Source organism: Rana temporaria, chromosome 7, assembly GCF_905171775.1.
Source record: "Rana temporaria chromosome 7, aRanTem1.1, whole genome shotgun sequence".
In the NCBI taxonomy this organism is placed as follows: Eukaryota; Metazoa; Chordata; class Amphibia; order Anura; family Ranidae; genus Rana; species Rana temporaria.
The window spans coordinates 94,971,352-94,987,579 of NC_053495.1; the positions used below are offsets into that span (position 1 = coordinate 94,971,352).

Here is a 16,228-nt window from a genome sequence, read left to right on the forward strand (position 1 = left end):
CACTCACCTGTCTCACGGTCCAGGAATGCTGGCGTGCGAAGCCCCACTCCTCTCCCCCTCATCTCCGCGGCGCCGGCATTCTTACTGTGGGCGGCCGACTGTGGCGCAAGCCGCACTGCGTGCTGTGAATGGCCGGGCAATCTTCTGGGACCTGTGACGTGTCACAGAAGATTGCGGGGGGGGGGGACTTCCTTCCAGCGCTCTGGGCTTCCTTCCGGAGCCCAGGGAGGAAATGGGAGCTGAATGCCTCTAAAAAGAGGGTATCTGCTCCTCCCCCCAAAAAAATGTCATGCCAAATGTGGCATGTCAGGGGGTCACCATGACTTGAAGCGGAAGTTCCATCTTGGGATTTTTCCCTCCATGCATAGGATTCATGGCCTTTACAAGCACTTTCAGTTCCATGTAATGAGCATAGTGCAGCACTGGTTTGTCAAGCACAGTAGGTGCCCTCTAGGCACAGAGCTCTTATTACAAGTAATTAAAACCTAAATATAATTTGAAACATTCATTCCAAGAAAGGAACACAAATGTAAATAAAATGGAAAGCCATGTAAATGACCTAACAAATGAAAAGTGAATTAGATTTGATAGTGGGCATTTTCTTCTGGCCTAACACAAACGCAAAGCAGTTTTCTGCCTGCAGTGGATGAATCTTCACATTATTTTCCTAAATATCTACGGGTAGATACATTTAATCTGTGTAGAATACGGTAATGTATGGTTAGGAAATGCATGAATGATGACAATGGCTCCTGAATTGTAAGATACCCTGCAAATTGAGCAAATATATTTACTATATTACCAAAAGTATTGGGACGCCTGCCTTTACACACACAAGAACTTTAATGGCATCATCCCAGTCTTAGTCCGCAGGGTTCAATATTGAGTTGGCCGCCCTTTGCAGCTATAACAGCTTCAACTCTTCTGGGAAAGCCGTCCACAAGGTTTAGGAGGGTGTCCATGGGCACTTGTGAGGTCAGGCACTTCTGTGAGCAAGAAGGCCTGGCTCACAGTCTCCACTCTAATTCATCCCAAATGTGTTCTATTGGGTTGAGGTCAGGACTCTGTACAGACCAGTCAGGTTCCTGCACCCTAAATTCACTCATTCATGTCTGTATGGACCTTGCTTTGTGCACAAGCGTGCAGAAGAGTGGAAGCTGTTATAGCTGCAAAGGGTGGGCCAACTCAATATTGAACTCAACGGACTAATATATATATAGATATATATCTATATATATATAGTTAAGTGCAAATTGTAGAATACCCCTTTTTCCTGGATTTCAAACTGATTAGCTCAACATTATTCTAGAGCAGGGGTGCCCAACCTTTTGAGGGGCGAGGGCCACGTTAGTGACTTGGTAACAAGTAACAGGCCACAATGAGCGGAGTGGGCAGATGACAGGTCTGTGTCCACTCTGCATATGAAGAGCAGACAGGGACACAGCCTGCTCTACTCTATGGGCCCTTCGATCCGACCCACCCAGACAAAAGGGGACAGGTCCCCTTCTGTTTTTTTAAGTGGATCGGATTGGAGATAGGCGGGTGTAAACAGACACAAGTCCATTTACATCTGCCTCTCTATAGAGGTGAATGGAGGGTCTGATTGGGTCCACCTGAAAAACAGACAGGTGGACCCGATCGGACAGACCGCGTGTAAGCAGCCTAAGGCTGCTTTTACACTGATGCATTGTGGTTTACCTGCACCTCAACTGACCTCAATCTTCACTTCTTCTTTAGAATTCCTGCAGGTATCACTGGCTGTTACTGTCCCCCAGGGGGTATGGCTGGTGGCTGCTGCTGGCTGTCCTCCAGGGCTGGTACTGCTGGTGGGTTCTGTTGGCTGGTAGTGCTGGCTGATACTGCTGGCTGGTACTGCTGGTGGGTATTGCTGGCGGCTACTGCTGTGCTGGTACTGCTAGTGGGTACTGCTGCTGGGTAGTGCTGGCGGGTATTGCTGGCTGGTACTACTACATGGTACTGCTGGCTGGTACTACTGCCGGGTATTGCTGGCTGGTACTGTTGGTGGCAACCGCTGCCGGGTACAGCTGGTGGGTATTGCTTGCTTGTATTGCTGGTGGGTACTGCTGGCTGGCACTGCTGGTGGGTACTGCTGGCTGGTGGGTACTGCTGGCTGGTTCCCAAACCACCATCCCAGAGCATCAGTGTGACAAGAGTCGGCGCTGGAGGAAGCATGCGCCTGCAGTAGAGATCAGAACTGATGCTTCCTGTATCGCTCCTGTCACAGACAGAGTACATTTGGTATCACTCTGCCTGTGACAGAAGCCGGCACTATATAGGAAGTATCGGCTCTGCTTCCTCTAGCACCTGGTCCATTCTTCACACTGATGCTTGGGGGTGGCGGGTCGGGTACCCTGCGATCTAGGCTTGGCCATCCTAGAGCAGTTGGTAAGGGGCTACATCAGAGGGCGCTGTGGGCCAGCGGTTGGGCACCCCTGTTCTAAAGGGTCGTTTTTGTTAATATTTTTTTCTAAATAAAGCACAGTGCCTAAAGTGCTCTTTTAGCCAACCAAAACAAAAAATATGGAGCACCAATACATGTTATCTCATGTATATACTGTAACCTTGCATACACTTAAGCCTCCCATTGACAGTTCGAAACTCAGCCAGTTCAGCAGAGACCGGGCCAGATTCTAACCATGTATGGGCAGACTGATTGTACCCAAGTTGATTGATGAATGAATTTGGGTACAACTAGCCTGTTGGATTTTACATCCAATTGATGCTATTGGCTAGTATATTTGCTAGCAGTAAATACTGTGGTCTCCTTCCGGGAGAACACAATGGCTCCACGGGAGGGATTCCCTTATCAACACTGACTGTGTTGATGGGGAAATCAAGTGACTGACTGGGCTGATGAGAAAACAGAGTGATATTCTTTCCTGCAACCACGGGTTGCAACAAAGAAAATCGCTCCGTCTATGGCCGGCTTTAGTCTAAAGACCATACATTTGTCCCCCTACGCTCTTATATTGGAAACAATTGGTAAATAATAATCTTCCATTGTATAGAGATACTTACATGAATAGGGGTTGTCCTAGTAAGTACGATAAAGTGTGGGCAAAGTGGCTGGACAAACTGCATACAGCATCTAATGCCCATGGGGCCATTGATTACTTGGTCGCCCCCATATGGGGAATGTTCGGGGTCACTGGGGAAAGAAGGAATTCATGTTTTCTTCTTTTTTGTTCTCTTTGGATTAATAGTTGTTATACTAGATTCTCAAACTGTATTATTATATTTTAGGTTTAATGTGTATGATGTCTTGTTATGTTTTTTGTTTGTTTATTAAGAAATTAAATAAAATGATTTATAAAAAATAAAATAAAGACCGTACACTTTTAGTTTTTTTCATACAGCAGATTCATCCACCCATCTAATTTATGTGAATCTGCCCACCCCCCAGGACTTTGTATTCTTACAGCAGGACCCACTTCTGTCAGGATACACTGATCAGCAGCTGCAGCCACTGATCGACAAAAGTTTCCCAGCATGTACCTTCGATCAAATGATCAACTTGTGTCGAGCAGGGACGGTCATACACTGAAATTCAGCCCTGCTGAAGCAGATGGATCAGTGTATGGACAGCTTAGGAGTAGGCCTGTGAGCTGAGATCTGTAGATATCTATGAGGGCTAAACTAAAGCTATGTAAACTGATATTGTGTTCTGTTTAAGGGGCGGTTCACACTACTACGACTTCAAAATCACGCGATTTTACCACGATTTTGCTGCAATTCGTGGACATGATTTCAGGGAATGCCAGTCTTAAGCGCTAAATTCGCATCGCACATGGCTCAAACTCGCACAGGACCCTTTTTTTACGCAGCTTAGATTCGCAATGCATTGATGTGAACGGCACTCATGGAAAACTATGTTAGTTAAATAACTTGCGAATTTGAGCAATCGCAACGGCTCAAATTCACAATAGAATTCGCAGCAGTGTGAACCGGCCCTTAAAGAACATGAAAGAAGTACAAACACAGAAACACTTTTCTTTTGCCAGTTCCCCAACATGTTTTTACATGCTTGCAGAAAATCCTCTGTTGGCTGTGCCTGTATCTGTACATACACGGCCAGCTCAGTATTGGGGAAGCAAGCCAGGTAGGACATGTACAAATGGTGGGACCTTAGTGTTTCATCATAGCAAAAGCACAGCCATTCCAATTCTCTAACTGTTTTTACATGAAAAACAATCACTAAAATCTCATATAATAATATAATGTAATTCCAAAAATCATTTTCACTATTCCTAAATCTTCCATTTTCTTTAAAAATGACATCTGGTGATCCCGCCAGGAAGGTCCTTGTTCAGGTACTTACTGTTAGGACAATACTTTGTCCCTTTCTTCCAATTCTGCTTTTGCATTGTGAAGCCATGTACACACGATCGGTTTGTCCGATGAAAAAACAGACCGATGGGTCGTTTTCATCGGACAAACTGATCGTGTGTGGGCCCCATTGGTTTGTTTTCCATCGGTGAAAAAAAATAGAACATGTTTTAAATTTTTCCTATGGATAAAAAAACGATAGAAAAAAATGATCGTCTGTGTGGAAGTCCATCGGTCAAAAATCCATGCATGCTCAGAATCAAGTCGACGCATACTCAGAAGCATTGAACTTAATTTTTCTCAGCACGTCGTAGTGTTTTGCGTCACCGGGTTTTGGCGCGGTCGGATTTTTGACTGATGGTGTGTAGGCAAGACTGATGAAAGTCAGCTTTATCGGATATCTGATGAAAAAATCCATCGGATTAGATGCATCTGGCTCCCTGTATCCCTGTGGCTCCCTGAGGCTCCTGAGACACTGGACCTCCGTTACATCCAGCGCTCCTGTTGGCCGAGGAATGTGGATCGGGACCTAGGAACTGCTGACCACCCGTAGTAACATCGGGCCTGCATCACCATCTACATGCCCTTTTTACCTCTCATGTTTGTGAGTAGTCATTTGGCTGTTTGTGACATATTATTCCTTTAATAAATCTTCTGTTTATTGCACTTAGATTGGCGCATCTCTTTCTCCTTCTACAATATTTTCCAGAGCTTGCTTCTGCTTCAGGGTTGCTGCAGCTAGGGCATAGTCTAGATATATATATATATATATATATATATCAATTGGACTTTTATTGGACATTTGATCAAACCTTCAGTGTTTTTTATGGACCACATGATATTATATTACTGACCATTATTATATGCTCTAATAATCGTGCGCCATCTACCACAATTTTTTTACTGTGAAAATGTGACTGGCAGGGAAGGGGTTAACACTAGGGGGGTGCTGAAGGGGTTAATATGTTCCCTGGGAGTGATTTCTAACTGTAGGGGGGAGGGGACTCACAAGGGGAGGAGACCGATGTGTGTTCCTCTGTACTGGGAACACACATCGGTCTCCTCACCTCTGACGGGAGGTGGACCTGTGTGTTTACACACACAGATCCACACTCCTGCCGTGATCCCCGGCAATCGCAGGTGCCCGCCGGGTCATGGGCAGTGCCGGGCGCGCGCCCTAGATTTCCGGGAAGAAAGGACGTCATATGACGTCCACCCGGATCGAGGGAGGGTTCCTGCCGGCGTCATTTTATAATGGCCCGGTAAGGAAGAGGTTAAGGAGGTTGGGGCTTGGTTGTTGTTGTTAGGCTAATCCATAGATAAGCAAATGTCTCCCTAAAGAACAACTGTCACTGAGACTAGGTGGGCCACCTGTCTGGGACTCACCTGAACAGGCCGGGTTTTGAATCAGGTGTTCAGGGTTTCAGTCTGCCTGAAACCTGGACACATTATTTAGATCAGACTGTGGCTCCTTAAGGCTGGCCATACATGTTCAATTTCCTTATACAATTTTCCTTTAGATTTACCAAAAACCATGTACTTTGAGGTCAAACAAACGAAACCACTTTCAATCGTATCCAATTAGGCAGGCCATTGCCCTATCTAGTTTAAGGTAAATCTAAAGGAAAATTGAACGGCCAGCCTTAGAGGGGAGGCAAGGGTGGCATTTACTATAACTGATCAGCTGTATTTTCCTCCTGCAGAAGCTCAAAGCTGCAGGAGGAAAATGCAGAGGGTCAGTTCTTGTAAATGCTACCCCTGCTGCTTCTCCTGTCCAGCTTCCTTTGGACCTACTGACACTGTCCACTGCCCTACTGACACCAAACTCCACCCTACTAACACTGTCCACTGCCCTACTGACACCAACCTCTGCCCTACTGACACTGTCCACTGCCCTACTGACACCAACCTCTGCCCTACTGACACTGTCCATTGCCATACTGACACCAACCTCTGCCCTACTGACACTGTCCATTGCCCTACTGACACCAACCTCTGCCCTACTGACAACAACCTCCACCCTACTGACAACGTCCACTGCCCTACTGACACCAACCTCTGCCCTACTGACACTGCCCTACTGACACCAACCTCCACCCTACAGACACCGTCCACTGCCCTACTGACACCAACCTCTGCCCTACTGACACCAACCTCTGCCCTACTGACACCAACCTCTGCCCTACTGACACTGTCCACTGCCCAACTGACACCAACCTACACCCTACTGACAGCGTCCACTGCCCTACTGACACCAACCTCCACCCTACTAAAACCGTCCACTGCCCTACTGACACCAACCTCTGCCCTACTGACACCAACCTCCACTCTACTGACACCGTCCACTGCCTTACTGACACTGTCCACTGCCCTACTGACACCAACCTCCACCCTACTGACACTATCCACTGCCCTACTGACACCGTCTCCTGCTCTTCTAAATGAAATTTTCCACTGCCCTACTGACTGACACTGCGCCCCTTTAAGCTCCTCTCACTGTTAATGCAGTTTGGTCACACACACTGTTCGCCATGGTACGCTATTACTATTGTCCTTGGGCCTTCATCAGAGCAAGACCTGCAATCAGTGCTCCATGTTCAGAGCTGTTGTCATTGTGTTTACCAGGGAAGTCTTCCAGCATCAACTTCCTTTACGTCTGAGATGCTATGACTGAATTCAGAGGATCAAAGGAAGTCAAAGCCAGCAGAATGTAAAATTGTGAAATGTGCTGTCATGCTCGTTCTTTAAAGGAAGCTGGTTGATAAGGATTATTAGTGATGATGGCATGGTATATTATTTAGTACTTTATTTAGTTAAGTTTGTGTCATTTTCACAGTAGTCATCGTGTTCAGCTCACAAAGTCTTACAATCACCCCCTTTTCAGAATGTATATGTAACTGCATGATGAATGCCTCCCGCTTCAGAGTGAGCAATGTGCAGCTTTATGTGAAAAAGTGAAGAGTTCAGCGCCTGCCCAACCAAAATGAAATGCAAATAAGCCCCCAATTCACAAATAGTATGTCCACCCCTCACACTGGCAGCATGGGGCAGTAAAAGCAAGAGGCTGATCTGTGGTTATATAGCTGCCCTCCTAAACAAAGCAATGAAGTCACACAGGTCTGTACACATGCTCCAGCAAAAACAAAATGGCATGCCGCATTCTGCAGGCTTTAGCATCACCAAATGCGACTCAATTAAGTAAAGGGGGCCGCACCAAAACCGTTGGATGTGGTATGATGGGTTGGCATTTTGAGGGTTAAAGACACACCGCCTCCTCAGTGCCTGTCAAATACCTCTGAAAAGCAATCCACCGAAAACCGCTTTTCAGAGGAGCGGCAAGTAATGTTTTCTAACAATTAGAGCCCATTCACACAGGGGCAACACGACTCTTTGGAGGCGACCTGAGCCCGCATCACAGCGCGATATGGGGCGACTAACAAGGCGACTTCAAGTTGCCTCCAGAACAGGAGGCTTTCCAGTGGCCAATCAACCTTGAATCAGCTCTGTGGGAGGGAGGGGTTTGCCCTAAAAACTATTTTTACTTTATGAAAAGTCGCTGCAGTAAAGACAGTGATCCGACTTCTGAGGTGACTTCCATTGAAATCAATGGATACAAGTCGCCTAGAAGTCGGATTGAAGATGTACAGGAACCTTTTCTGAAGTCGGAACGACTTCAGTAGTGTACATTAAGACGGCTCCATTCACTTCAATTGCTTTTCTCAACAGGGCGACTTCAAGTCGGATCCCAAGTTGCCCCTCTGTGAATGGGCTCTTAAGAGGGTCGAATCGACCTTTGTTTTCAAACACAGTGACCATACATTTCGAAGGAGCAGGATGGAAGATTTTTGTGGAACAAAGTAATTTCTAACATTCAGCCCTGGTTCACACTGGGTACGATTTGGAACGATTTGAGATGCGATTTGACATGTCAAATCGCATCTCAAATCGGCGGCAATTGTCGGCAATGGCACTGTCCTAATCAGTGCGACGCCGCATCTACGATTTCAAAAAGTAGTTCCTGTACTACTTTTTGCGATTTCGGGCCGCGATTTACATTAAATTGCGGCCGAAATCGCAGGAAATCGCGTCCGCGAAATCGCGGTAAAATCGCGCATTTTACCGCGATTTTGAATTCGCAGCAGTGTGAACCTAGGCTGAATGAGTTTTTCATCTGGGAAAGTTCATTCGTTCCAAAATCGAATGTTGGCACAAACAAAATTTTGAAGTACTTTAGGACGGCATTTATCAAGTCATCAAATGTACTGAGAAGTTTTCTACGATTGTTCATACAGACAATCTACTAGTGCATATCCAGGTTAAAGCAGTAGTTAACTTGGCTATATCATTTTCTGTTTAGGGGCCCTCAGGTGGGTAATGCCATAATGTGCTAGTATACCCGTCAAATGGTGCCCTCTAGTGCTACGGTGGGATCAATTCAGCAGGCCTCCGGCTCTTCCATCTTCGGCCGGATCTTCCTTCCGGGTTCCGTGTATTTGGCTATTTGATAGGCTGGGCTGTGATGACATCATTCCCACGCATGAGCACAGAAGTCACATGGCCGCAGCACAGATCCGGGCTGTAAATGATCGCTGAGTTGCATGTACATGGCTGACAGGCAGGGGGATGCATTTTTGTCAGAAGAGACCGATAGGGTCTCTTCTATCATAAGGTCCCTGCCTATTAGCCAATTTCGGAAAAGTTACGTTTACTTTCACTTTAGGAGCTCTTTGATACTTCAGTGTGCATTATAACATAATGCATTATGTGTGTTGTGGTGCATTGCCATCATTGTTAATCGTGCCCTAAATGCAAATATAGAGTCCGTTGCTGTGCATCACAATGCACCAATGCAAATGAAGAGTGCCGTATTTTGGAAAATAAACAGAACCTATCTTTGTGAGTTGAGGTGCATTCGCTGGGCTGTTTAATGTAACGCATCCGACAAACAAAAAATGAGTGTGTAAAGCACAACTGGCGCAAGGCGGTCCAATTCAAATGGGGCGGGTACCATTTAAATTAGGCGCGCTCCTGCGCCGGATGTACTGCTCGCAAATTTCCCGACGTGCTTTGCGCGAAATTACGACGCGCCGACATTTTGTGCATCGCGACGTCAACAAAACACTTACGCCGGGAAAAAGAAAAAATTTAAAAATAATTCAAAAGCGACGCGGGAAAGACGGGCATACTTTAACATGGTGGAGTACTTTTACACAATGTTAAGGGTGCCCGATCTTTGCGACGGAAATCTAACACTCGTGACGACGTAACGACGGGAAAAATCTTCGTGAATCGCCGTAACTCCTAATTTGCATACCCGACGCTGTATTACGACGCAAACTCCCCCCCAGCGGCGGCCGCGGTATTGCATCCTAAGATCCGACAGTGTAAAACAATTACACCTGTCGGATCTTCTGGCTATCTATGCGTAACTGATTCTATGAATCAGTCGCATAGATAGAACAACAGATACGCCGTCGTATCTGCTCTGTGAATCTGGCCCAATGTGAGTACAAGGGGGGTTATTTCCGAAAGGCAAATCCACTTTGCACTGAAAGTGCACTTGGAAGAGCAGTCGCTGTAGATCTGAGGGGTAGATCTGAAATGAGGGGAAGCTCTGCTGAATTTATCATCCAATCGTGTGCAAGCTAAAATGCTGTTTTTTATTTTCCTCGCTTGTCTCCCTACAGCGACTGCACTTCCAAATGCACGTTCAGTGCATATTTAAGTGCAAAGTGGATTTTCCTTTAGTAAATAACCCCCAACGTGAGTACAATGTGCGTATAAAATGAGTACAATTGGGTAGATTCACAAAGAGTTAGGCCGGCTTATCTACAGATAAGCCGACCTAACTCTGAATCTAAGCCGACCTATGTTTAAGTGTATACTCTAACAGAGATACACTTAAACATACCTAAGATAGGCTGGCTTGCGCCATTCTATCTTAGGCTGCAATGTTACTTTTGGCCGCTAGATGGCGCTGCCATTGCGGCCGGCCTAGATTATGTAAATGAGGGTATACGCCGATTCCCGACGATTTACGAGCGTACGCCAGGCCTACACCGTCGAGTTACGACGTTTCCGTATACGATAGGCCGCCTAAAGTTCGAATTTTTTACGTCGTTTGGGCAAGTCGTCTGCGAATCGGGATTTACGTTGTTTGCGTACGCGTCAAAATCAATAGGCCCGTACGGCCTACTTAGCCGCAATGCGCACTGGGAAATGTAGTCGCCCGGCGCATGCGCAGTGTAAAAAACTTCAAAAAACGTGAGGTCAAGCCTCATTTTAATAATACGCGCCCCCCTCCCAGTCATTTGAATTAGGCGCGCTTACGCCTGCTCGTTTTAGGCTACGCCGCCGAAAATTTGAAGGTAAGTGGTTTTAGAATCACTATTAGCCTAAACAATTTACAGCTGTGTAGCCTAAAAAGACTAGGCCATCATATTTTTAGGCATCCGTACGTGAATCTACCTAATAGTGTGTACAACAAGAGTACAATGTGCGTAAAATATGTGTACAATATGGGTACAATATGGGTACAAGGGCGGTTATTTCCGAAAAGGCAAATCCACTCTGTACTGAAAGTGCTCTTGGAATTGCAGTCGCTGTAGATCTGAGATGAGGGGAAGCTCTGCTGATTTTATTATCCAATCATGTGCAAGCTAAAATGCTGTTTTTTATTTTCCTCGCTTGCCCCCCCTCAGATCTACAGCCACTGCACTTCCAAGTGTACTTGTAGTGCATATTTAAGTGTACTTGTAGTGCAAAGTGTGTTTTCCTTTAGTAAATAACCCCCAATGTTAGTACAATGCGAGTACAATATGTATACAATGTTTCCATGCAGTGGAGAGCTCTCCTCTCCCTCCAATCTGTGCCGTGCAGTGTGTGGAGATAAGCCGAGCCTGTCCTCTTCCTCCATTCTCGCCCGGCTGCCATGTGTAAGGAGAACTGTCCCTTCACTCAGCCCAACAGGAGAGGAGGGGGAGGGGAAAGGAAGCGACAGGAGAGAGCTGGGAGCCAGGGTGGGAGGGGGAGGAAGGAGAGGGGGGCGTGGCCGAGTGGTGATAAATTACCCTTGGAGCCGGAGGGCGGAGCCTCATCCTGAGAGAGAGAGGAATAGAGAGAGAGAGAGAGAAAGGGAGCGAAGAACTGGGAGGAAGGAAGAAGAAGACGAAGAAGGAGTCAGAGCCAAGGACACAAAAGAATTCCTCAGGACTCGGCTCGCTGCTGTTCGGTGTGCGGTGACCATAGAGGCAGCTGCTGTCCGCTCCCGTCCTCCGCTCTTGGTTTATGGAGAAGAATAAAATGGTCTCGCAGGTAAGTGTGCGCGGCTCTGCCATGTCCATATTAGTGCATTGTGTGTGAGGGAGAGAGAGAGCTCCCCTCCCCCTCCTCCTCCAGTCTTTGTGTCTCTTTGTTTCTGGCCATAATTGGTGCCATGTGTGGCGTCTATCCGATCACATCCCCCCCCCCCCCCGCCCAGTCACCATTGTGTGTCCGATCCTCATCGATAGGTGTCATTGCTGGCAGTGTCCTCACCCCCTCCTCCTCCTCTTCTCTCTCCTCCTCCTCCTCATACATGGAGGTTGGGGCATTCCCAGGATATTGCAGATTGCGCAGGGAATCCTGCAGAGGGGACCGCAGTAGTGTGGTCGTGTGTGTGAGGGGAAAGGGGGAGGGGGGCACATATGTGAAGGTGAAAGCAGACAGCCATTCCCATCAGGAGGATCCCTGCACCTTGTAGCCCTGGCTGCTTTTGTGGCAGGGAGAACCCTTCTCCTGGTGGGGGGTGTATTTGTATGTTGCACACACATGGGTAGATATCACCACTACAATAAATAAAGGATAGGGCCAATCCAGAACACATCCGACAATAAAATCCTCCTATGGAAGATTTGTGAATGGAGGTGTCAGATCATGGAGGGCAATGCACACAGGAAATCACTAAAAATGGCAGTTCTTTTCAGGATAAACCTCAACTGATGAATAAATGAGTTCCATGGCTGACCATAAAAAGGATTGTGAATGGAGGTGTCAGATCATGGAGTGTGCTTGTGTTACATGGAGATCAGCCATTCTGCCAGGACTGCCCATGATTGCCTCAAAGGACCGTTGTGTATGTGTGTGTGTTGTGATAGCCATGCAAATCTTTATTTTATTAATGAAAATCTGGACTTTGACCCCCTCGTCCTCCGCACTCTTGCTGCATTTGTTGACGAATGTTGTCTGGGTGCATTGACTGGATGCTTCCAGACTGTAAATGGATGCAGCAGCTCTCAGGCTGGACTCGTCCTGCCCCTCGCCTCTTAAAGATTTGTGTGTTGGCCATTTCGTCGTTGATGCAGGATCTGGGTGCAAAATAATCTCATCTGTAGAAGATTTAGGAAGCAGAGAAAATGGGCTCAGGATCTGAGATGGAGAGAATGGAGCACATCACAGGCTGGAGACTGCAGTGCAATGTCAGTGAAATGGCTGAAGTCGTTGTACGTATGGTTGGCGAGGGGGGCATGTGGATTGGGGGCAATTCCTTATTGCAGGCGAATACATCCAGGACAAGACCGTGTTGTGTGTTTGTGGATTGTTTCCTATTGTGTGTTGTATCTTTATTTGTGCCTGGATGTTTTTGCTGTTATAGTTGGCATAATGTTTTGTTATACGTATTTTACATGTTGACTTTGGAGGGCAGCATACAATTGGTTTATTGGCTTAGAAATTATGTTTTGATACAACATAAACATAGAAATTGTATTAATGTAAACATCATTTAGCAGGATTTTCCATAATATTTTACAAGTGATCTTTATATTATAATTAAGAGGTCATTATTATATTATGTTAGTGTTTTTTATTAGATGTATATGATGTCTATTAATGTAACAGAACAAGATATGGTGTGTAATGTATATTCTCATTCAATATCCTGCTTAATTGTTGAAATGTGTATGTGTGTGTGTGTAATATATATATATATAATATATATATATATATATATATATATAATATATATATATATATAGTATAGATATCTATATCTAGATATATGTATCATTTTCTACCATTAAGCAGCATATTGAATCTAAGACTATGGATTTATCAGCAATCCATTCTCTTTGCTACTAAGAGATTTAACTGCTTGTTTACACTTATCACATTTATTAGGCGAGTGCCAACAAGCAGTTAAACCTTCCTGGTGGAGAGATTTAATTGCCAATGTAACCAGCATCAAAAGCAAAGCTAATTATAACGCTATAATAATGAATTTGATTTGCGAAAAATACCCCGTAGCTGTATACGTTTTTTTGAACTGCAAATCCGAGTTCCTGAAAGAGAATGTGTGCCACAAAGCAATAGAATACCTGCGTGGGATGCCTCTGATAGAAGCTGCCATTCTCTGATGCCCGGGGTAACCGGTTTGTGACAGGGATGTCCCTCGCTGTATAGCCAATTGGGGGGAGGAAACCCCAAAGAATGCTTTTACCTTTACACTAAGGTCTGTTTTCAGTCTAATAAAACCAATGTCCCTAGGGGGAGAAAACAAAAATTGTAGGGTTTTTGGTATTTGAAATTCTCCACCTTTTAGTTTGTTTAAAACCAGGAATTCCTAGAATATGAATGTAGAAATGGGCAATCTGTGATGCCAGTTATTGTGACTTGTGAAGGGCAACAGCTTGTGGCCATTTCTTTCCAGCTTTGATGTCACAATTAATTTTTATTTATTTTAACTGGAAGGATGGGGAAAATTGTGTCCATAAATATTTAGGTATTGATGGGGAACTGAAGTAAACTTGTTTACAAACAACCTGGATGCCAACCGGACTGTGAATAGAATTTAAACCGTTTTTGTTGAAGTGATTTTTTTTATATTTTTTTATCCACCCATTGTCACTATAATGTGGGAACCTCTAGGACAGTGACCAGAGATGTGAGATATTCTGCCAATCTAGGTGTGGGGTTGCCCTGCCTTTCTTTATAAATGATGTGCTGCATGCCCTGATGTCAGAAGACCAGTTGTGGACGCGGCCTGGTAGCTAAAAATAACACTTCCCAAAAATAGGACACATTTAGGGACTTTGTACATTTTTTGCCTTAAAAAAAAACAAAAAACAAAAAAAAACCTGTAGAATGGCAAGGTGTAGCAAAATGCTATAAATAAAATGGTTCTTCCCGCTATCGCTCACCCTGTAAACGCTGGATCCAGAAGTGTGTACTGAGCCAAATATAAGCCGTGTTTGAAGAGGGAATGCAAATCCCAGTGTATTTCAGTTTCTAACTTTCGCTACTAAATCTGCATTTTTCGTCTCTTTGTGATGCACCAAAGGTGTGAATGAACCCGATACCACAGCATTGGCTTTCCTTTAAAAAGGAGGGCTTCCATCACGTCTAATACTGGCAAGTACTGATGGACGCCTGCTTTGGTATGCTGGGTGCTAGCACTGGCCTTTTAGCTATAAATAATTTTACCTGAATTGCCGGGTAACAGTCTTCATAGGGTAGGCATCACTTTATTTCTTTCATGATTCTTGTACTAAGAAGTCGCCATTGCCAAGCTTTTTTTTTTTTTTTTTTTTTACTTTGAAGTATTCTTCAATGGCCCACAAACATAGAATTGTTGGATGGATTCTCTCCATTGCAGGTTTACATTTGGAGAATTCACATTTTATAAGTAGTCTATGCTTTGAATACAGGTATTTGGTATTCTGTGTTCTGTAATATTTGTGTTTTTTAAATAGTTTGTCAGGGAGCTCTAAATTAGAATGTGTGAGGAATGATGAGTTTTGGTTTATTTTCTTTTCCTTTTTCTTTGGCATATTCACCTTTTTGTATTTAGTTTAATACCCTAAATTTCAGTAGCAATCTATAATGATTAAAGAGTTCAAAAGATCCGTGCATTGCAGGTAAAGACGACTTTTTCTTATGGTCCAATATCAAAAAGTTCTTGGTAGTTTCATTATGCCAGCTGGTTTCTGTATGTTATTGGTAAGAAAAATAAAGTTCTGTATGGTATGAGTAGAGTCTTTAGATTCGTAGATAGTAGATTAGTGTTCTCTGTAATGACGGTTCATAAGCTGTTTATTTAGCTAGTAAAGCAAACCCTGGAGTGCCTTTACCACTTTTCTGCTGGGACCATTTTAATTTTTTTTCGCACACTTTGTTTGAAACTTGCATTTTTTTATTTTTCTAGAAAATCCCTTTGAACTTCAATTCTATAGCTGCAATTGCAAATGGTTTATTAAGTTGCTTGTCCTGTAAAATAATATACTTAAATTAATTTCAGTTTGGTAAAATATAAAAGGTGGGGTTGCGTCAAGTAAATACCAAACTTTTAAGGCATAACATTTTGCGCATCTGTACAAAAATGACAGTACCCAAAATTGTCTATAGGTGTCACTAAAAAAAAGTATTACTTTTAATACCAAAAACTGCTGACCAGTATAAGGCCTCACATACACTGGACGTTCTAAGAATGCTAGTAGCGTGAACATGCCGCTGAGTTTATTTTTTTTTTTTGCTTTTTTTTTTTTTTTAGCAAACTATACTCCCACAAAAGCTTGTGGCTCAGTGATCAAACTCTGAAAAAGCTGTGTTTTTCAGAGTGTTTTTACACCCAAAAAATTCCTTCAAGCTCACTAGTTATGGTGTTTTTTTTCCAGCCAGAAAACGTCCCGTCCAAAAATCGCTGATAAAAGCCTATGTGGGTGTGGAGGGACACATAGGATAACATGCTGGCTGTAGAAATAGAAAACGCTTGAAGCCAAAGGACCCTTTCACACGAGACGGATCCGAGATTACCTGCCCCGTGAACCTTTGCCCGCTCAGCGGGGATCGCTCCTCTGATCCCACTGTAGGGACCGCCCTATCAGATCTCCACTCTCCCCTATGGACC

The 16,228-nt window shown here is 44.6% G+C and overlaps 1 protein-coding gene across 3 annotated transcripts in view; it reads left to right on the plus strand.

The window, feature by feature from the left end:
• RBFOX2 (RNA binding fox-1 homolog 2) overlaps positions 1 to 16,228 on the plus strand; it is a 204,114-nt gene that overhangs the window by 63,572 nt on the left and 124,314 nt on the right. Inside the window, exon 1 of one of the 3 annotated variants that reach the window (XM_040359680.1) lies at positions 11,436 to 11,661. The exons of the other annotated variants lie outside the window; for them this stretch is intronic. Coding sequence (XP_040215614.1) covers positions 11,635 to 11,661 — 27 coding nt within the window. The 5' untranslated portion in view covers positions 11,436 to 11,634. Of the gene's footprint in view, positions 1 to 11,435; positions 11,662 to 16,228 lie in introns of those variants that run through there. 3 annotated transcript variants of the gene reach the window in all.